The sequence below is a fragment of the Staurois parvus genome, unplaced genomic scaffold (genome assembly GCF_062004578.1).
Source record: "Staurois parvus isolate SC_StPar_1 unplaced genomic scaffold, SC_StPar_1.0 ptg001794l, whole genome shotgun sequence".
NCBI lineage: Eukaryota > Metazoa > Chordata > Amphibia > Anura > Ranidae > Staurois > Staurois parvus.
The window spans coordinates 98,278-121,009 of NW_028319590.1; the positions used below are offsets into that span (position 1 = coordinate 98,278).

General features: G+C 47.0%; 1 protein-coding gene across 1 annotated transcript in view; it reads left to right on the forward strand.

Moving 5' to 3' along the window:
• Nucleotides 1-7,956: 7,956 nt before the first annotated feature.
• LMO1 (LIM domain only 1) overlaps nt 7,957-22,732 on the forward strand; it is a 44,070-nt gene continuing 29,294 nt past the window's right edge. The window contains exon 1 of the mRNA XM_089663872.1: nt 7,957-8,188. Coding sequence (XP_089519998.1) covers nt 7,983-8,188 — 206 coding nt within the window. The 5' untranslated portion in view covers nt 7,957-7,982. The remainder of the gene's footprint in view (nt 8,189-22,732) is intronic.

The window sequence follows — 22,732 nt, forward strand, 5'->3', positions numbered from 1 at the left end:
GGAACATTTCAGGTTCTAACCCATTTTCCTGGTTGACCAAAACTAGAAAGGCCTACGTTCCTCTTTGAAGCTTCTAGAAAACAAGTTTCAGTTTGAAGGAAGAGGTTCCTCAAACTTCGGTAATGACAGAGCCATTATCACCACCAAAGAGCCATCTGCAGTTCCTGTCCTTGCCGTCACTTTGCGCTTTTTCCTTCAAGTCTCGGCATGCCCTTTGAAGAGCAGATGATAGGTGGATCAAGATAAGTCGGTTTTAAAAGGGGCCGATAGGCATGGACATGAGGGAACATTTCAGGTTCTAACCCATTTTCTTGGTTGACCAAAACTAGAAAGGCCTACATTTCACTTCAAAGCTTCCAGAAGTTACAGTTTGAAGGAAGAGGTTTTAAAATCAGAGATGTCGCCCCTCCCCCCACCTTCCCCAAACTTCGGTAATGATGTGACAGAGTCATTATCACCCCCCCGAAGAGCCATCTGCAGTTCCTGTCCTTGCCGTCACTTTGCGTTTTTTCCTTCAAGTCTCGCCGAGACCTTTGAAGAGCAGATGACAGGTGGATCAAGATAAGTTTTTCCCGATAAGTTAGTCGGTTTTAAAAGGGGCCGATAGACATGGACATGAGGGAATATTTCAGGTTCTAACCCAGTTGGGAACTTTTTTTGGGGGTTTATTTTGTTCCCGGTGTCCCCATTGGGTTGGAGATTTTCCCTCATTTCCTGTCCCGGTGTCACAGGACATGAGGGAACATTTCAGGTTCTAACCCATATTCCAGGTTGACCAAAACTAGAAAGGCCTACGTTCCACTTTGAAGCTTCTAGAAAACAAGTCTCAGTTTGAAGGAAGAGGTTTTAAAATCAGAGATGTCGCCCCTCCCCCCACCTTCCCCAACCTTCGGTAATGATGTGACAGAGTCATTATCACCCCCCCCGAAGAGCCATCTGCAGTTCCTGTCCTTGCCGTCACTTTGCGTTTTTTCCTTCAAGTTTCGCCGAGACCTTTGAAGAGCAGATGACAGGTGGATCAAGATAAGTTTTTCCCGATAAGTTAGTCGGTTTTAAAAGGGGCCGATAGACATGGACATGAGGGAATATTTCAGGTTCTAACCCAGTTGGGAACTTTTTTTTGGGGTTTATTTTGTTCCCGGTGTCCCCATTGGGTTGGAGATTTTCCCTCATTTCCTGTCCCGGTGTCACAGGACATGAGGGAACATTTCAGGTTCTAACCCATATTCCAGGTTGACCAAAACTAGAAAGGCCTACGTTCCACTTTGAAGCTTCTAGAAAACAAGTCTCAGTTTGAAGGAAGAGGTTTTAAAATCAGAGATGTCGCCCCTCCCCCCACTTTCCCCAAACTTCGGTAATGATGTGACAGAGTCATTATCACCCCCCCCCCCCCCGAAGAGCCATCTGCAGTTCCTGTCCTTGCCGTCACTTTGCGTTTTTTCCTTCAAGTCTCGCCGAGCCCTTTGAAGAGCAGATGACAGGTGGATCAAGATAAGTTTTTCCCCGATAAGTTAGTCGGTTTTAAAAGGGGCCGATAGACTTCATCCTCCGGCGCGGCCTTTTCCTCCGCTAATTAAAACTTTCCGGAGGTAAATTTAATTTCTATCTATTGGCTGATTGAGGCGGGAGATGAAGAGAGCAGAGAATATGAGCGGAGATAAGCTCCTTGTGATGGATAATTCTGGACACATTTCATTAGGATGGTACAAAGATCCCTCAGAAGACTTGAAATGGAAATTCCCCTTCCCGGGAAGAAATGCCTCTCTCTTATATCAAGAGAAGCGTGATTTAGATTTAATCTGATCTGAGGAGGATGACTTGTGAAGGTTCAAATCGGCTCGTCCATCAAGTTTCCTTTGCAGAGATTAGCCGCAAATTAAATATTAGAAGAGGTCAGTTCATTACGAGGAGAGAGAAAAAAGTGACATTTAAAAAGATTTTTCTGGCAAAAACATTTTTTTTTATTTTCAAAGTTGTACAGAAGGAACCGCAGCCTCCACACACCAGCCAACTCTGCAATGGGGCCATATTGGCTCTTGATGGGGTCGGCTCTTCTTCCTCGTTGTTGTGTCATTTCCTTTACCTCTTTGTTGGGGTCGGCTCCTCTGCCTCTTTGTTGGGGTCGGCTCCTCTACCTCTTTGTTGGGGTCGGCTCCTCTGCCTCTTTGTTGGGGTCAGCTCCTCTGCCTCTTTGTTGGGGTCATCTCCTCTACCTCTTTGTTGGGGTCGGCTCCTCTGCCTCTTTGTTGGGGTCATCTCCTCTACCTCTTTGTTGGGGTCGGCTCCTCTACCTCTTTGTTGAGGTTGGCTCCTCTACCTCTTTGTTGGGGTCAGCTCCTCTGCTTCTTTGTTGAGGTTGGCTCCTCTACCTCTTTGTTGAGGTTGGCTCCTCTACCTCTTTGTTGGGGTCGTCTCCTCTTCCTCTTTCTTGGGGTCGTCTCCACAACCTCTTTGTTGGGGTCATCTCCAGTACCTCTTTGTTGGGGTCGTCTCCTCTACCTCTTTGTTGGGGTGGTCTCCTCTTCCTCATTGTTGGGGTCATCTCCTCTACCTCTTTGTTGGGGTCAGCTCCTCTGCCTCTTTGTTGGGGTCGTCTCCTCTGCTTCTTTGTTGAGGTTGGCTCCTCTACCTCTTTGTTGGGGTGGTCTCCTCTACCTCCTTGTGGGGGTGGTCTCCTCTACCTCTTTGTTGGGGTCGTCTCCTCTTCCTCTTCGTTGGGGTCGTCTCCTCTTCCTCTTCGTTGGGGTCGGCTCCTCTACTTTTTTGTTGGGGTCGGCTCCTCTGCCTCTTTGTTGGGGTCGGCTCCTCTGCCTCTTTGTTGGGGTCGGCTCCTCTGCCTCTTTGTTGGGCTCGGCTCCTCTGCCTCTTTGTTGGGGTCGTCTCCTCTTCCTCTTTGTTGGGGTCGTCTCCTCTGCCTCTTCGTTGGGGTCGTCTCCTCTTCCTCTTCGTTGGGGTCGTCTCCTCTACCTCTTCGTTGGGGTGGTCTCCTCTACCTCTTCGTTGGGGTGGTCTCCTCTGCCTCTTTGTTGGGGTGGTCTCCTCTACCTCTTTGTTGGGGTGGTCTCCTCTACCTCTTTGTTGGGGTCGTCTCCTCTGCCTCTTCGTTGGGGTCGTCTCCTCTGCCTCTTCGTTGGGGTCGTCTCCTCTGCCTCTTTGTTGGGGTCGTCTCCTCTTCCTCTTCGTTGGGGTGGTCTCCTCTACCTCTTTGTTGGGGTCAGATCCTCTACCTCTTTGTTGGGGTCGTCTCCTCTACCTGAAGTCTGAAGAAATGCTTCCTCCTTCTACAAAGTTACAATGTACAGTCTGATCACTGGGGGAGGGGAGACTGAGGAAATGACTCCTCCTCCTTCTACAAAGTTACAATGTACAGTCTGATCACTGGGGGAGGGGAGACTGAGGAAATGACTCCTCCTCCTTCTACAAAGTTACAATGTACAGTCTGATCACTGGGAGAGGGGAGACTGAGGAAATGCCTCCTCCTCCTTCTACAAAGTTACAATGTACAGTCTGATCACTGGGGGAGGAGAGACTGAGGAAATGCCTCCTCCTCCTTCTACAAAGTTACAATGTACAGTCTGATCACTGGGGGAGGAGAGACTGAGGAAATGCCCCCTCCTCCTTATTTATTTATTTATTTATTTCAGGTACTTATATAGCCCCGTCAATTTACGCAGCACTTTACATATATATTGTACATTCACATCAGTCCCCGCCCCCGAGGAGCGTACAATCTAAGGTCCCTAACTCACATTCATACATACACATATTAGGGACAATTTAGACCGGAGCCAATTCACCTACCAGCATGTCTTTGGAGTGTGGGAGGAAACCGGAGTACCCGGAGGAAACCCACACAGGCACAGGGAGAACATGCAAATTTCAGGCAGGTGGTGCTGTGGTTGGGATTTGAACCAACGACCCGAGTACTGCCAGGCGGAAGTGCTGACCATTTAGACACTGTGCTGCCGCCTTTTACAAAGTTACAATGTACAGTCTGATCACTGGGGGAAGGGAAACTGAGGAAATGCCTCCTCCTGCCTGCAGCAGACTGATGACATCATCTCAGCCTACGCAGAGTCACCGATTGAAGGACAGCTTTTTTTTACTGATAGAAGGTGGATCTTCTCTGATCGATCGATTCCGTTATTGAACATTATTATGTTACGAGTCGATCTCACACCGATAGGACGGCTTTATTTCCGGACAATAGCGCATGACATGCAACTCGCATGGCACAGCCAATCACACGGCACGGCAGATCGCATGGCACGGCCGATCACACGGCACGGCAGATCGCATGGCATGGCCAATCACACGGCACGGCAGATCGCATGGCACGGCCGATCACACGGCACGGCCAATGACATGGCACGGCAGATCACGGCACGGCCGATCACATGGCACGACAGATCACGGCACGGCCGATCACATGGCACGGCAGATCACGGCACGGCCGATCACATGGCACGGCCGATCACACGGCACGGCCGATCACATGGCACGGCAGATCAGCGATCCCTTTGAATATTTATTGCTACATTCTGCTTTTTACCGCCCCCTTTGTGCGCGCGTTTCACGCCCCAGAGAGGAGGATTCTGGGAATGTCGGGTCGGCAGCACTTAACGCGTCTCAGGCAGCAAAGATATTTATTTTTACCATTTCAATGTATTAAGCGGAGCGGCGAGGAAGGAAAATGCGCACTTACAGGCGGCGTGAACGATCGCCACTTTAAATCATTATCGGCGCTGGGGAGACGGGCGAGAAAAAAAAAACTGCGACTTTGGAAACGTCTAAGTGGCCGTTCCTCCGCCGTCTCCATGGTAGTGCAGCTACTGCGTTCTCCAATGGATCGATCGTTCCGTGTTTGTGTGAAATCGTCTTAAGTGCCGTCGTCCCGAAGCTTTTATCTTCGCTGTCAGTGATTAGAGAGAGGAGCGCGTCTTCCGCGACGCCACCGCCAGCCCCGCCCCCACCAGCCCCGCCCCCCTTTAATTTATTTTACGACTTCTACAAAATGTCAAGTGTGTGGCGGCCATTATCCCCCGCGGGCATCGATTACACGGACTTGTATTCGTCCTCCGGAAAGTGGGAGCGCGGGAAAGGAGGCTGCCCGCCGGTTTAATCGTCCTTCCTATAGAACGACCCCGCGCCGTGCGTGACGAATATGCGTTCCGCGCTGGAGACACGGAACTAAAGATCGCTTTATGGTAGAAACGCAATTATTCCTCCCACTGACACCAATGATGGGACACTATTCCTCCCACTGACACCAATGATGGGGCACTATTCCTCCCACTGACACCAATGATGGGGCACTATTCCTCCCACTGACACCAATGATGGGGCACTATTCCTCCCACTGACACCAATGATGGGGCACTATTCCTCCCACTGATACCAATGATGGGGCACTATTCCTCCCACTGACACCAATGATGGGGCACTATTCCTCCCACTGACACCAACGACGGGGCACTATTCCTCCCACTGACACCAACGACGGGGCACTATTCCTCCCACTGACACCAATGATGGGACACTATTCCTCCCACTGACACCAATGATGGGGCACTATTCCTCCCACTGACACCAATGATGGGGCACTATTCCTCCCACTGACACCAATGACGGGGCACTATTCCTCCCACTGACACCAATGATGGGGCACTATTCCTCCCACTGACACCAATGATGGGGCACTATTCCTCCCACTGACACCAATGATGGGGCACTATTCCTCCCACTGACACCAACGACGGGGCACTATTCCTCCCACTGACACCAACGACGGGGCACTATTCCTCCCACTGACACCAATGATGGGACACTATTCCTCCCACTGACACCAATGATGGGGCACTATTCCTCCCACTGACACCAATGATGGGGCACTATTCCTCCCACTGACACCAATGACGGGGCACTATTCCTCCCACTGACACCAATGATGGGGCACTATTCCTCCCACTGACACCAATGATGGAGCACTATGCCTCCCACTGATACCAATGATGGGGCACTATTCCTCCCACTGATACCAATGATGGGGCACTATTCCTCCCACTGACACCAATGATGGGGCACTATTCCTTCCACTGACTCCAACGATGTGGCACTATTCCCCCCACTGACACCAATGATGGGGCACTATTCCTCCCACTGACCCCAACGATGTGGCACTATTCCCCCCACTGACACCAACGATGGGGCACTATTCCTCCCACTGACCCCAACGATGTGGCACTATTCCCCCCACTGACACCAATGATGGGGCACTATTCCTCCCACTGACACCAATGATGGGGCACTATTCCTCCCACTGACACCAATGACGGGGCACTATTCCTCCCACTGACACCAATGATGGGGCACTATTCCTCCCACTGACACCAATGATGGGGCACTATTCCTCCCACTGACACCAATGATGGGGCACTATTCCTCCCACTGACACCAACGACGGGGCACTATTCCTCCCACTGACACCAACGACGGGGCACTATTCCTCCCACTGACACCAATGATGGGACACTATTCCTCCCACTGACACCAATGATGGGGCACTATTCCTCCCACTGACACCAATGATGGGGCACTATTCCTCCCACTGACACCAATGACGGGGCACTATTCCTCCCACTGACACCAATGATGGGGCACTATTCCTCCCACTGACACCAATGATGGAGCACTATGCCTCCCACTGATACCAATGATGAGGCACTATTCCTCCCACTGACACCAATGATGGGGCACTATTCCTTCCACTGACTCCAACGATGTGGCACTATTCCCCCCACTGACACCAATGATGGGGCACTATTCCTCCCACTGACCCCAACGATGTGGCACTATTCCTCCCACTGACCCCAACGATGTGGCACTATTCCCCCCACTGACACCAACGATGGGGCACTATTCCTCCCACTGACCCCAACGATGTGGCACTATTCCCCCCACTGACACCAACGATGGGGCACTATTCCCCCCACTGACACCAATGATGGGGCACTATTCCTCCCACTGATACCAATGATGGGGCACTATTCCCCCCACTGACACCAATGATGGGGCACTATTCCTCCCACTGACACCAATGACGGGGCACTATTCCCCCCACTGACACCAACGACGGGGCACTATTCCTCCCACTGACACCAATGATGGGGCACTATTCCTCCCACTGACACCAATGATGGGGCACTATTCCTCCCACTGACACCAATGATGGGGCACTATTCCTCCCACTGACACCAATGATGGGGCACTATTCCTCCCACTGACACCAATGATGGGGCACTATTCCTCCCACTGACACCAATGACGGGGCACTATTCCTCCCACTGACACCAATGACGGGGCACTATTCCCCCCACTGACACCAATGATGGGACACTATTCCCCCCACTGACACCAACGACGGGGCACTATTCCTCCCACTGACACCAATGATGGGGCACTATTCCTCCCACTGATACCAATGATGGGGCACTATTCCTCCCACTGACACCAATGATGGGGCACTATTCCTCCCACTGACACCAACGATGGGGCACTATTCCTCCCACTGACACCAATGATGGGGCACTATTCCTCCCACTGACACCAATGATGGGGCACTATTCCTCCCACTGACACCAATGATGGGGCACTATTCCTCCAACTGACACCAATGATGGGGCACTATTCCTCCCACTGACACCAATGATGGGGCACTATTACTCCCACTGACACCAATGATGGGGCACTATTCCTCCCACTGATACCAACGAAGGGGCGTTCACCTCGATCCTCCAATCACCCGCAAGAAAAAAGTTCTGCTTTTTTTTTTATCTCCCTTGCACAGGATTGGGCGTTCAGTTGGTCAGGTGATCAGTCTTCAGTCCATCCAATTGTAGAAATGGTTTGAAATGTTGTCAGTAGTTGTCAGCCCCTCCCCCCCGCAGAGTGTGACGTTCTCTTCTCTTCCTCTAGGAGTGCCGATGCTCTCAGTCCAGCCGAAGGGAAAGCAGAAAGGGTGCGCCGGGTGCAACCGGAAGATCAAGGACCGCTACCTGCTCAAGGCGCTGGACAAGTACTGGCATGAAGACTGCCTGAAGTGCGCCTGCTGCGACTGCCGATTGGGCGAGGTCGGCTCCACCCTCTACACAAAAGCAAATCTCATACTCTGCCGCAGGGATTACTTACGGTAAGAGCACTAAGGTCTCCACTAAGGGGCCCTTCACTGCTGGCCCTTCACTGCCACTGCTGGCCCTTCACTGCTGGCCCTTCACTGCTGGCCCTTCACTGCCACTGCTGGCCCTTCACTGCTGGCCCTTCACTGCCACTGCTGGCCCTTCACTGCCGACCCTTCACTGCCGACCCTTCATTGCTGGCCCTTCACTGCTGGCCCTTCACTGCCACTGCTGGCCCTTCACTGTCGACCCTTCATTGCTGGCCCTTCGTTACTGGCCCTTTACTGCTGGCCCTTCACTGCCGACCCTTCATTGCTGGCCCTTCACTGCCGACCCTTCATTGCTGGCCCTTCACTGCCGGCCCTTCATTGCTGGCCCTTCACTTCTGGCCCTTCACTGCTGGCCCTTCACTGCTGGCCCTTCACTGCTGACCCTTCACTGCTGGCCCTTCACTGCCACTGCTGGCCCTTCACTGCCGGCCCTTCACTGCTGGCCCTTCACTGCCGGCCCTTCATTTCCGGCCCTTCACTGCCGACCCTTCACTGCTGGCCCTTCATTGCTGGCCCTTCACTGCTGGCCCCTCATTTCCGGCCCTTCACTGCTGGCCCCTCATTTCCGGCCCTTCACTGCTGACCCTTCATTGCTGGCCCTTCATTTCCGGCCCTTCACTGCTGACCCTTCACTGCCCACCCAGTGCTGAGGCCTTTCTAGGATGTTTTGGTATCTGACACTTCTGGAAGTGTCAAATGTCTGCATTCCCCACCACCCACATGGTAGCAAAATATATTTTCTAAATATATATTTTAAATATTCTTCCCAAATATATTGACATGTATTTGAAATTCTACAATTTTAGCCGTATTCAATATAATTCAATTATATACAGTATATCTATTTATTTAATTAAATATATTTTTAAATATATGGAATACGGCCAAAATTGTAGTATTTCAAATACATGTCAACATATTTGGGAAGAATATTGTAAAAATATACAAAATATATGAAGTATATAAATATATATATATATATATGCTGTATGTTGAAATGCATTTTTATTACAAAATAAATGAAAAATATTTTTAAAAATACATTTAATCTCCATTTTTGGAATGCGTTTACAAATATATGTTAAAATGACTTTTTTATATGGAAAAAAAAAATACTTTTAAAAATATTTTTCAGATACTTTCTAATATATAAAATGCATTTCGACATGCAGTGTATATATATATATGTGTGTGTGTGTACAGGGGACACTGGAACAATGAGAATCTGGTGCATTCCTTCATTCATTCATTCATTCATTGATTTCAGTGCAGCAACTTAAAAGGTGACACTAATATATGAGACTCATTCCATGCAAAGCAAGATAGTTCCAGCCGTGATTTGTCATCATTGTGATGATTATGGCTTACAGCTCATGAAAACCCCAAATCCACAATCTCAGAAAATGAGAATATTGGGAAAAGGTGGAATAATCTCGGCTCAAAGTGTCCCACTCTAATCAGCTCATTCAGCCATAACACCTGCAAAGGGTTCCTGAGCCTTTCAATGGTCTCTCAGTCTGGTTCAGTAGGAATCACAATCATGGGACAGACTGCTGACCTGACACCATCACTGACACCCTCCATAAGGAGGGAAAGCCTGAAAAGGGAATTGCAGAAGAAGTTGGATGTTCCCAAAGTGCTGTATCAAAGCACATTAATAGAAAGTTATGTGGGAGGGAAAAGTGTGGGAGAAAAAGGTGCGCAAGCAGCAGGGATCACCGCAGCCTGGAGAGGATTGTCAGGAAGAGGCCATTCAATAGTGTTGGGGACTTTCACAAGGAGTGGACTGAGGCTGGAGTCAGTGCATCAAGAGCCACCACACACAGACGGATCCTGGACATGGGAGAGGCCCAAGGACCCCGAGTATGGAAGAAGAATGGAGAGGCCCGAGGACCCCGAGTATGGAGGAAGAATGGAGAGGCACAAGGACCCCGAGTATGGAGGAAGAATGGAGAGGCACAAGGACCCCGAGTATGGAGGAAGAATGGAGAGGCACAAGGACCCCGAGTATGGAGGAAGAATGGAGAGGCCCAAGGACCCCGAGTATGGAGGAAGAACGGAGAGGCCCAAGGACCCCGAGTATGGAGGAAGAACGGAGAGGCCCAAGGACCCCGAGTATGGAGGAAGAATGGAGAGGCACAAGGACCCCGAGTATGGAGGAAGAATGGAGAGGCCCAAGGACTCTGAGTATGGAGGAAGAACGGAGAGGCCCAAGGACCCCGAGTATGGAGGAAGAACGGAGAGGCCCAAAGACCCCGAGTATGGAGGAAGAACGGAGAGGCCCAAAGACCCCGAGTATGGAGGAAGAACGGAGAGGCCCAAGGACCCCGAGTATGGAGGAAGAACGGAGAGGCCCAAGGACCCCGAGTATGGAGGAAGAACGGAGAGGCCCAAGGACCCCGAGTATGGAGGAAGAACGGAGAGGCCCAAGGACCCCGAGTATGGAGGAAGAACGGAGAGGCCCAAGGACCCCGAGTATGGAGGAAGAACGGAGAGGCCCAAGGACCCCGAGTATGGAGGAAGAACGGAGAGGCCCAAGGACCCCGAGTATGGAGGAAGAACGGAGAGGCCCAAGGACCCCGAGTATGGAGGAAGAACGGAGAGGCCCAAGGACCCAGAGTATGGGGGAAGAACGGAGAGGCCCAAGGACCCCGAGTATGGGGGAAGAATGGAGAGGCCCAAGGACCCCGAGTATGGAGGAAGAACGGAGAGGCACAAGGACCCAGAGTATGGGGGAAGAACGGAGAGGCCCAAGGACCCCGAGTATGGGGGAAGAATGGAGAGGCCCAAGGACCCCGAGTATGGAGGAAGAACGGAGAGGCACAAGGACCCCGAGTATGGAGGAAGAACGGAGAGGCCCAAGGACCCCGAGTATGGGGGAAGAACGGAGAGGCCCAAGGACCCCGAGTATGGGGGAAGAATGGAGAGGCCCAAGGACCCCGAGTATGGAGGAAGAACGGAGAGGCACAAGGACCCTGAGTATGGAGGAAGAATGGAGAGGCCCGAGGACCCCGAGTATGGAGGAAGAATGGAGAGGCACACACTGCAAGATGCTTGAAGTCCAGTGTGAAGTTTCCACAGTCTGTGTTGATTTGGGGAGCCATGTCATCTGCTGGTGTTGGCCCACTGTGCTTCATTAAGTCCAGGGTCACCGCAGCCGTCTACCAGTAGATTTTGGAGCACTTCATGCTTCCTTCCACAGACCAGCTTTATGGGGACGCTGACTTCATTTTCCAGCAGGACTTGGCTCCGCCCACACTGCCAAAAGCACCAAAACCTGGTTCAATGACCGTGGGATTACTGTGCTTGATTGGCCAGCAAACTTGCAGAAGAGCTGAAGGCCGCTATTGAAGCATCCCGGTCTTCCATAACACCTCAGCAGTGCCACAGGCTGATAGCTTCCATGCCACGCCGCATTGAGGCAGTAATTGCTGCAAAAGGGGCCCCAACCAAGTACTGAGTACATATGCAGCTTCTACTTTTCAGAGGTGCAATATTGTTCTATGTACAATCCGTGTTTTATTGATTGCATGGAATATTCTCATTTTCTGAGATTGTGGATTTGGGGTTTTCATGAGCTGTAAGCCATAATCATCACAATGATGACAAATCACGGCTGGAACTATCTTGCTTTGCATGGAATGAGTCTCATGTATTAGTGTCACCTTTTAAGTTGCTGCACTGAAATCAAAGAATGAATGAATGAATGAATGAATGAAGGAATGAAGGCACCAGATTCTCATTGTTCCAGTTTCACCTGTATATTGTATCTACATCCGGGATAGATATATATATATATAATGTATTAAAATATATTGAATTCGGCCAAAATTGTAGTATTTCAAATATATGTCAATATATTTGGGAGGAATATTAAAAAAAACAAAAAAAAACAATATATACATATTATGTTGAAATGCATTTCTATTACAATATATATGAAAAATATTTTAAAAAATGCATTTTCAAATATACTGCATGTCTTTAAAAATACATTTAATCTACATTTTTGGAATGCGTTTACAAATATATGTAAAAATACTTGTCATTTACCGGCACCTTCCTTTTCCGAATGAACACAGTAATTGATTGGTACCGCTCCTGCCTCCATTCCTTTCTGAAGCATAGTAAACTGTGTTTTCTATGCTTCAATTTGTGAACAAAACGTGAAATCCCTGAGTGCTTCCTGTTCATTCATCTGCATTCATGTGGTGGGAAGGCAGGCGGCCCAATACTTGGGGCAATATCGTGTATATACAGAAAATAAGTTCGCTGTATTCCTCACTGTAAATTTCATGCACATCAGTTATGGATATAAAATTCTAAACAGCGAGGAAACGGTTTTAGGCATTGTGGAAAGATATTAAAACATTGTCCGTCTGGATTTTTTTGGATCATGCCAGAAATGTTTCCATTTTTAAATTTTTTAAATCCAAGAACTTTTTTTTTTTTTTTTAAATCAAAGAACTTTTTTTGTTGTATTTTTTAATCAAATAACTTTTCATTTTTTTTAAAAAGAACAAAAAAACAACTTGTGTGATTTAAAAAAAAAAAGTTCTTTGAGTTAAAAAAACAAACAAAAAAGTTCTTTGATTTAAAATATAAAAAAGTTCTTTGATTTAAGAAAAAAAAAAGTTCTTTGTTTTTTTTTTTTTTTAAATCAAAGAACTTTTTTTTTTCTTAAATGAAAAGAACTTTTTTTTTCTATTTTAAATCAAGGAACTTGTTTGTTTGTTTGTTTGTTTAACTCAAAGAACTTTTTTTTTTTTAAATTAAAGAACTTGTTTTTTTCTTTTGTTTTTAAATCAAAGAACTTTTTTCTTTTTTAAATCAAATAACTTTTTTTTTTCTTTTTCAAATCTAAGAACTTGTTTGTCTGTTTTTTTTAAATCAAAGAACTTGTTTTTTTAATTTTTTTTTAAATCAAAAAACTTTTTTCTTTTTTAAATCAAATAACTTTTTTTTTTCTTTTTCAAATCTAAGAACTTGTTTGTCTGTTTTTTTTAAATCAAAGAACTTGTTTTTTTAATTTTTTTTAAATCAAAAAACTTTTTTCTGTTTTAAATCAAAGAACTTGTTTGTTTGTTTTTTTAAATCAAAGAACTTTTTTTCTTTTTCAAATCAAAGAACTTGTTTGTTTGTTTTTTTTAAATCAAAGAATTGTTTGATTTAAAAAAAAATAAAAAGTTCTTTAATTTAAAAAAAAAACAAAAAAAAAAACAAGTTCTTTAATTTAAAAAAGAAAAAAAAGTTCTTTGATTTAAAAGAAAAAAAAATTATTTGATTTAAAAACAAACAAACAAGTTCTTTGATTTAAAAAAAAAGTTCTTTGATTTAAAAAAAAGTTCTTTGATTTAAAAAAAACAAACAAACAAGTTCTTTGATTTAAAAAAAAAAAAAAGTTATTTGATTTAAAAAAAAGTTCTTTGATTTAAAAAAAAACAAACAAACAAGTTCTTTGATTTAAAAAAAAAAAGTTCTTTGTTTTTTTAAATCAAAGAACTTTTTTTTTTTTTTTTAAATCAAAGTACTTGTTTGTTTGTTTTTTTTTAAATCAAAGAACTTTTTTTTAAATCAAATAACTTTTTTTTTTTTTTAAATCAAAGTACTTGTTTGTTTGTTTTTTTTTAAATCAAAGAACTTTTTTTTTTAAATAAAATAACTTTTTTAATCAAACAAGTTCTTTGATATATAGAAAAAAAATTTCTTTGGTTAAAAAAAAAAAGTTCGTTTTTTAATAATGAAAGAAATTTATTTTTTTTTTAAATCAAAGAACTTGTTTTGTTTTTTTTTTTTAGTTGGCATTTTTTTGTTACTATTCCTAATTTATCAAAGGAAAAATTAGAGTATTTTTTTTTTATCCCCTCCCCCCTTCCCGAGTCCTCCGAAAAAGCAACAAGCGCCCCAGTAAACCCCGCGGTTGGCTGTTGGTGGAAGTCTAATTCCGCAGGCGGGGAGCGCGGTCGCGGCTGTTGACACGAGTCTAATACGGAAGATGAATTTAAGACCCTGACATTTCCGAGAGACTAGATAGACGACCTCTGTCCTTTGGAGAACGATCGCCATTATTACTCCTTCAAGGAGATGACCATTAATGATTTATAACGGCTCTTGTCACGGAGGACCCGGGGCCCGCAGCTCGCCCGTGTCCCCCCTCCCCCCTCCAATCTATTTCACCAAACGCGTTCGCGGCGATGGCGGCAGAGGAGACTAATTACCCCGGATGTTCCGTCACTGCGAACCGCGACGACGGCTGACCAGCTGTTTAGGATTTTGGCAATTTTGCTGCAGCGCAAGGCGACCGTCGCAATATAGAAGCGAACGACCTTGACGCCGGAGGAGGGGAATGGACGCAGGAGGAGGGTAATGGACGCCGTTTATACAATTACATATCGCCTGGCTGTTACTCTGTACAATGGAACAAGAAAAAAAAATTGGCGACTAGATCTTCGAAAAAAAAATTCAGCGACCAGATCTGTGAAAAAAAAAAAATTGGCGACTGGATTTAAGAAAAAAAAATTCAGCGACTAGCCCTGCAAAAAAAAAAAAATCCGCTACTAAATCTGCAAAAAAAAAAGAAAAGGTGACTAGATCTGCAAAAGAAAAAATCGCCTACTAGATCTGCGAAAAAAAAAATCTGCGAAAAAAAAATTGGCAACTAGCACTGTAAAAAAAAAAAAAACAGTGGCTAGATATGCGGAAAAAAAAAATCGGTGACTAGATCTGCGGAAAAAAATAGTGACTAGACCTGCGGAAAAAAAAAATCGACGATTAAATCTGCGGAAAAAAAAAATAGGTGACTGGATCTGCAAAAAAAAAAATCGGCGACTAGATCTGCAAAAAAAAAAATCTGCGAAAAAAAAAAAATCGGTAACTAGACCTGCAAAAAAAAAAAAAAATTGGCGACTAAATCTGAGAAAAAAAAAGTTCAGCGACTAGATCGGCAGAAAAAAAAAAATCAGCAACTAGATCTGCGGGAAAAAAAATCAGCGACTAGATCTGCGGAAAAAAAAAATTGGCGACTAGATCTTCAGAAAAAAAAAATTGGCGACTAGATCTTCGGAAAAAAAAAATCGGTGACTAGATCTGCGGAAAAAAATAGTTACTAGACCTGCGAAAAAAAAAAAATCGGCGAATAAATCTGCGGAAAAAAAAAAATAGGTGACTGGATCTGCAAAAATAAAAAATCGGCGACTAGATCTGCAAAAAAAAAAATCTGCGGAAAAAAAAATCGGCAACTAGATCTGTGGAATAAAAAAATCGGCGACTAGATCTGCGGAAAAAAAAAATCGGTGACTAGATCTGAGATAAAAAAATTCAGCGACTAGACCTGCAAAAAAAAATAAGAATTGGCGACTAAATCTGAGAAAAAAAAGTTCAGCGACTAGATTGGCGGAAAAAAAAAAATCAGCAACTAGATCTGCGGAAAAAAAAAAAACAGCGACTAGATCTGCGTGAAAAAAAATCAGCGACTAGATCTGCGTGAAAAAAAATCAGCGACTAGATCTGCGGAAAAAAAAAAATCAGCGACTAGATCTGCAGAAAAAAAAAAATCAGCGACTAGATCTGCGAAAAAAAAAAAATAGGTGACTAGATCTGCGGAAAAAAAAATTTAGCAACTAGATCTGCAAAAAAAAAAAAATCGGCGACTAGATCAGCGCGGCTCGTTTCCTTCCAAATAGAAATTCGGAGGATAATTTTCATGAATAAAACAGAATGGAATAAAATAGAAAAGAAACTAAAGGAATAGAATAGAACAGAAAAGAATAGAACAGTCACCTCAAGCTTTGCCTAATCTTCAGGTCTCAACTTTTTTTTTAACTTTTTTTAAAAACAGCCAAAAAAAGAAAAAAAGAATAAAAATAAAAAAACGCCTCAAATTATTTTTTTCGCAGGCGCTGAGAAAGGCGCCATTACTTTTTTTTTTTTTGCATCTTTTAATCGGTGCGCTGTAATAGAAGGTCAACATGGCGGTCATGCGATCGCATAAAACAAGCGCCAAGTTTTGTTGACTATTAACCCCGCCCTCCCGCCGCCGCCGCCGCCCTTTAACCCTTTCGCTATTTTTATTATAATTTTTTATTTTCCGAAAATGAGGTCGTATTATCTGCGTACGGCAACTCGGATCTTCCCCGCCGGGCGCCATGTATACAGTTTTTATTTCCCCGAATCAGGTTGTATTATTTGCAGATTTTCTGCCGCTGAGCATATAATAAAAAAATTTTTTAAAGGGTAATGGCGGCTTTTCTAAGCGCCTGCAGTGCGGGGGGGGGGGGGGGGGAGGGGGCATTTTTTAATTTTCCCAAAATGTATTATTGGTGGATTTTCCCACGCCAGGCGCCATGTATGGAAAAAAAAAAAAAAAAAAAAAAAAAATATGTATTAAATAAATAAATAATATAATATATATTAAAATATATATATATATTATTTCTAATATTAATATTATATTATTTTTTTATATATAAATTATATATATATATATATATATATATAATATATATTATGTATATAATAAAAAATCTGTATTATTTGCAGATTTTTGGGTGCCACATATGTAAAAAAAAAAGAATATATATATATATATATATATGACAGTCTGTATATAATAAAAAATAAATAAAAGGTAATGGCGGCTTTCTCAGCGCCTGCAATACGGGGGGGGGGGGGGGTTTATTTTCCCCCACTGAGGTTGTATTATTTGCGGATTTGCCCCGCCAGGCGCCACGTATTAAAAAAATAAATAAATAATATAATAAATAAATATTAAAGTATATATATTATTTATAATATTATTATATATTTTTTTTATATATAAATTATATATATATATATATATAAATTATTTATATATATATAATGTATATAATAAAAAAATCTGTATTATTTGCAGATTTTTGGGTGCCACATATGAAAAAAAAAAAAGAAAAAAAAAATATATATATAGACAGTCTGTATATAATAACAAATAAATAAAAGGTAATGGCGGCTTTCTCAGCACCTGCAGTACGGGGGGGGGGGGGGTTATTTTCCCCCAATGAGGTTGTATTATTTGCGGATTTGCCCCGCCAGGCGCCACGTATAAAAAAATAAATAAATAAATAATATAATAAATATTAAAATATATATATTATTTATAATATTATTATTTTTTTTATATATAAATAATATATATATATAAATTATTTATATATATATATAATGTATATAATAAAAAAATCTGTATTATTTGCAGATTTTCGGGTGCCACATATGAAAAAAAAAAAAGAAAAAAAAAAAAAAATATATATATATATATAGACAGTATGTATATAATAAAAAATAAATAAAAGGTAATGGCGGCTTTCTCAGCGCCTGCAGTACGGGGGGGGGGGGTTATTTTCCCCCAATGAGGTTGTATTATTTGCGTACGGCGACTCGCATTTTTCCCCGCCGGGCACCACGTGTAAATAAAAATATATATATAAAGTATGTCTATAATAATAAATTAAAAAAATAAAAAGCAGCCACTCGGCATAACGGGAGAAGTCGCAGAAATTTGCACCTTTTTCCCGCCTGTGAAAGCGCCGGCGCCGTGTGATGTGAGATCTGAATCCTCCGGATCCGAAGCCTCACAAAGGCCGCGATGTATTTTGAACATCAAGCGAGCGACTTTAGAACGCGTCGGCCGGCCTTGGAACTCCTCGCCGTTTTATTCTCTCCAACCTTCTTCCTTCGCGTGCGAGGGACGGCGCCGAGCGACTTCCGAGACGCGTTCTTCAAGGCGGCTAAACGCCTCGATTAGAACTTTCCGAGACTTTCTGTGATTTCAGTCAAAAAAACGAAAATCTGATTTTTTTTTTTTTAATAATGGCGTCGCATGAAATTTCCCGCCTGGCGAAGGTTTCGAAGAAAAGATCCGCGGGGAAACGCGCCGCTGTTCAGGCGCTATCGTTATTTAGTGCTTGAAGGCCGAAGGTTGGTCCTTGGTGGTGTTGCTCGGGGATCCCGGTGGAAGTAATGTACGGTGGAGCAGACAAGCCCAGAGACAGATGTAAAATGTGTCGGCTGAAAACGTTTGCCGCCATTTTTTTTGATACGCGTTCGTTTTTTTTGCGTAACAGACGAGGTGCGGATTTCTTTAGCCGATCTTTTTTGTTTCCGGCGCCGAATGAGGATTCTCTGCGGTTGTAAGAAGAGGAATCGCCAAAAACATTTGCAGCCAGACGCGCGGTGCGATTCGTTCCAAACTCAAATTGGGTCACGTGATGCGGAGATGCGAATGTATCCGAATTACAACAGTAACGGATCTGAAATGAGGACGAAATTCGAATTCGACTCGAAAGAGGGACTCTGATGTGAAGGGGGAGCTATAATGTGAAAGAGGGGCTCCTGATGTGAACAGGGGGGACTCTGATGGGAATGGCAGGGAATTTCTAATATGAAATTGGGGGGGGGAGTCTGATGTTAACAGGGGGGGGGAGTCTGATGTGATGGAGGAGCTCGAATGTGAAAGGTGGGACTCTTATATGAAGGGAGGGGGGCTCTGATGTGAAAGGCAGACTATGATCATAAAGGGGGACTCTAAAGGAAGGGGGGCTTCTGATGTGAAATGGGGAATTCTGATGTGATGGGGGGCTCTGATGTGAAGGGGGCTCTAATGTGAACAGGGGGGCTTGATGTGAAAGGTGGGACTCTGATATTTCAAAGGGGAGGTCTGAAGAGGCTTATGAGGTGAAATGAGGGGGGGGGGGACTCTGTGAAAGGAGGGGCGTGGGCAGGGGTGGACTGACAACTCATGGGGCCCCTGTGTCAAAGCACACCCTAAAGAATCTATAAAAAAAGGTACCAGGGGCATCTCATGGGGCCCCCTACTGACCCCGAGCCCTTGGGCAGTGCCCGAGTGCTTGAATGGTCAGTCCGCCCCTGGGCGTGTGGGTCTCTGATGCAAAAAGAGGGGGTGGGGGCTCTGATGTGAAAGGAGGGGGGGAGGACTCTGATGTGAAAGGAGGGGAGTGGGGGGCTCTGATGCAAATGGAGGGACATGGGGGACTCTGATGTGAAAGGAGGGGGGTGGGGGACTCTGATGTGAAGGGAGGGAAGTGGGGGGCTCTGATGTGAAAGGAGGGTGGTGGAGGACTCTGATGTGAAAGGAGGGTGGTGGAGGACTCTGATGTGAAAGGAGGGGGGTGGGGGACTCTGATGGGAAAGGAGGGGGGTGGGGGACTCTGATGGGAAAGGAGGGGGGTGGAGGACTCTGATGTGAAAGGAGGGGGGTGGGGGACTCTGATGTGAAAGGAGGGGGGTGGGGGGCTCTGATGTGAAAGGAGGGGGGTGGGGGACTCTGATGTGAAAGGAGGGGGGTGGGGGCGCTCTGATGTGAAAGGAGGGGGTGGGGGACTCTGATGTGAAAGAAGGGGGGTGGGGGGGCTCTGATGTGAAAGGAGGGGGGTGGGGGGGCTCTGATGTGAAAGGAGGGGGTGGGGGACTCTGATGTGAAAGGAGGGGGGTGGGGGGGCTCTGATGTGAAAGGAGGGGGGTGGAGGACTCTGATGTGAAAGGAGGGGGGTGGGGGGGCTCTGATGTGAAAGGAGGGGGGTGTTCATTTGTACAGAATGAAGACTTATACAGATTCTTTTATAAATACCGCCCCCCATAGTTTGAGGGCGTCAGAAAATGGGGTCAAAATTCGGCTCCGAAGAAGCATTTGTCGATTATTTATTCAGCGATCTCCAGCTCTTTGTTCGCCTTCAATCCGCTCATCTGCGACCGTAAAAATGTCCGAAGCCGTTTGTCTGTATTTATCGCATTCGCATCCGACGCAATAAACCGGCGCTTTTATCTCGGAAGACGCGACGGAACGACGTGGGATTCAGGGGCTCCGGATTCCGCGGCGCTGATGGCGGAAGATAATGCGAGTTTTTTTTCCATTTGTGTGCAGAGAAGAACGGACTGCAGATCGCGGCGAAACGTTTTGAAGCCAAAAGGGACGGCGGACAGCGCTTAACCTCGCGCCCCGCGACTCACCGACCGCGCCGGACGCACGGCTCTCGCCTATGAAGAGTGCTGGTTACGCGGTTTAAAAGGGGCGCCCGCCGAAACTTCTCTGCAGATCCCCCGGAGCGAGCCGCCGAGGACTTCACCGTGTGAACGGCAGAACGCCGCGCCTTTTATGGCGGCAAATCGGAGAGACAACTGCGCGCTTCACGAATAATGGAGGGAGAGAGCGGCCGCATGGAGGGAGGGCGGCGACCGCAACCCCAGAGACACAATTCCTGCACCAGAGGAGCTTACGCTCTAATGTCCCCTCCCCCCACAGTCCCATCAGTCTCTGTACCAGAGGAGCTTACACTCTAATGTCCCCTCCCCCGCAGTCACATCAGTCTCTGTACCAGAGGAGCTTACACTCTAATGCCCCCTCCCCCCACAGTCACATCAGTCTCTGTACAGAGGAGCTTACGCTCTAATGTCCTCTCCCCCACAGTCCCATCAGTCTCTGTACAGAGGAGCTGACGCTCTAGCAGTCCAGGAGGCGGAGGAGGGGGTCTCGGTGATGGAGCGGTACGCTGAGGCAGGAGGCGGAGGAGGGGGTCTCGGTGATGGAGCAGTACGCTGAGGCAGGAGGCGGAGGAGGGGGTCTCGGTGATGGAGCAGTACGCTGTGGCAGGAGGCGGAGGAGGGGGTCTCGGTGATGGAGCAGTACGCTGAGGCAGGAGGCGGAGGAGGGGGTCTCGGTGATGGAGCAGTACGCTGTGGCAGGAGGCGGAGGAGGGGGTCTCGGTGATGGAGCAGTACGCTGTGGCAGGAGGCGGAGGAGGGGGTCTCGGTGATGGAGCAGTACGCTGAGGCAGGAGGCGGAGGAGGGGGTCTCGGTGATGGAGCAGTACGCTGAGGCAGGAGGCGGAGGAGGGGGTCTCGGTGATGGAGCAGTATGCTGAGGTAGGAGGAGGGGGTCTCGGTGATGGAGCAGTATGCTGAGGCAGGAGGCGGAGGAGGGGGTCTCGGTGATGGAGCAGTATGCTGAGGCAGGAGGAGGGGGTCTCGGTGATGGAGCAGTATGCTGAGGCAGGAGGAGGGGGTCTCGGTGATGGAGCAGTATGCTGAGGCAGGAGGAGGGGGTCTCGGTGATGGAGCAGTATGCTGAGGCAGGAGGCGGAGGAGGGGGTCTCGGTGATGGAGCAGTATGCTGAGGCAGGAGGAGGGGGTCTCGGTGATGGAGCAGTATGCTGAGGCAGGAGGCGGAGGAGGGGGTCTCGGTGATGGAGCAATATGCTGAGGCAGGAGGAGGAGGTGGTCTCGGTGATGGAGCAGTATGCTGAGGCAGGAGGAGGAGGTGGTCTCGGTGATGGAGCAGTATGCTGAGGCAGGAGGAGGAGGTGGTCTCGGTGATGGAGCAGTATGCTGAGGCTTCTGGCTCAATGATCAGTCAGGATAAGACTGAGGTCTGTAACTTACCTTCCCAGGCGGGTGGGTGGCCCAGGTATGGTGACTCCGGTATGGTGACTCCGGTGGTTTTCTTTTCTCTGATGTTTCTGAAACATAATTTTGGTAGCATGCTGGCAGAGGAACCGCCTGGGTGGGTTGGTATTTTTCAGTCCTGGTTTAGGCCTTTTCTACAGAGCTGGGAGAATGGTGGGCCAGTGAAAAGCCTGAGGGTCCAACATGGTAAGCTCCCGGCTTATGTTGCCCCATGTCTGAAAATGCTTCGGCAATGGCGAGTGACGGTGGAGGAAATTAAATCTCTTCCTAGGAAGGCCCTGGAGAGGAGGGTTGTTGAATCTGCCTTTAGCGAGCCATTGGCCTTGAGGGATTGCCTAGGCCCGGTTATGAGGGAGGGATTGCCCAGGCCCGGTTATGAGGGAGGGATTGCCCAGGCCCGGTTATGGGGGAGGGATTGCCCGGGCCCGGTTATGAGGGAGGGATTGCCCGGTTATGGGGGAGGGATTGCCCGGTTATGGGGGAGGGATTACCCAGGTCCAGCTATGAGGGAGGGATTGCCCGGTTATGAGGGAGGGATTGCCCAGGCCCGGTTATGAGGGAGGGATTGCCCGGGCCCGGTTATGGGGGAGGGATTGCCCGGGCCCGGTTATGAGGGAGGGATTGCCCGGTTATGGGGGAGGGATTGCCCGGTTATGGGGGAGGGATTACCCAGGTCCAGCTATGAGGGAGGGATTGCCCGGTTATGAGGGAGGGATTGCCCAGGCCCGGTTATGAGGGAGGGATTGCCCGGGCCCAGTGATGGGGGAGGGATTTCCCGGGCCCGGTGATGGGGGAGGAATTGCCCGTGCCCGGTGATGAGGGAGGGATTGCCCGGGCCCTGCTATGGGGGAGGGATTTCCCGGTTATGGGGGAGGGACTGCCCAGGTCCGGTTATGGGGGAGGGATTGCCCAGGCTCGGTTATGGGGGAGGGATTGCTCAGGCCCGGTTATGGGGGAGGGATTGCCCAGGCCCGGTTATGGGGGAGGGATTGCCCAGGCCCGGCTATGGGGGAGGGATTGCCCAGGCCCGGTTATGGGGGAGGGATTGCC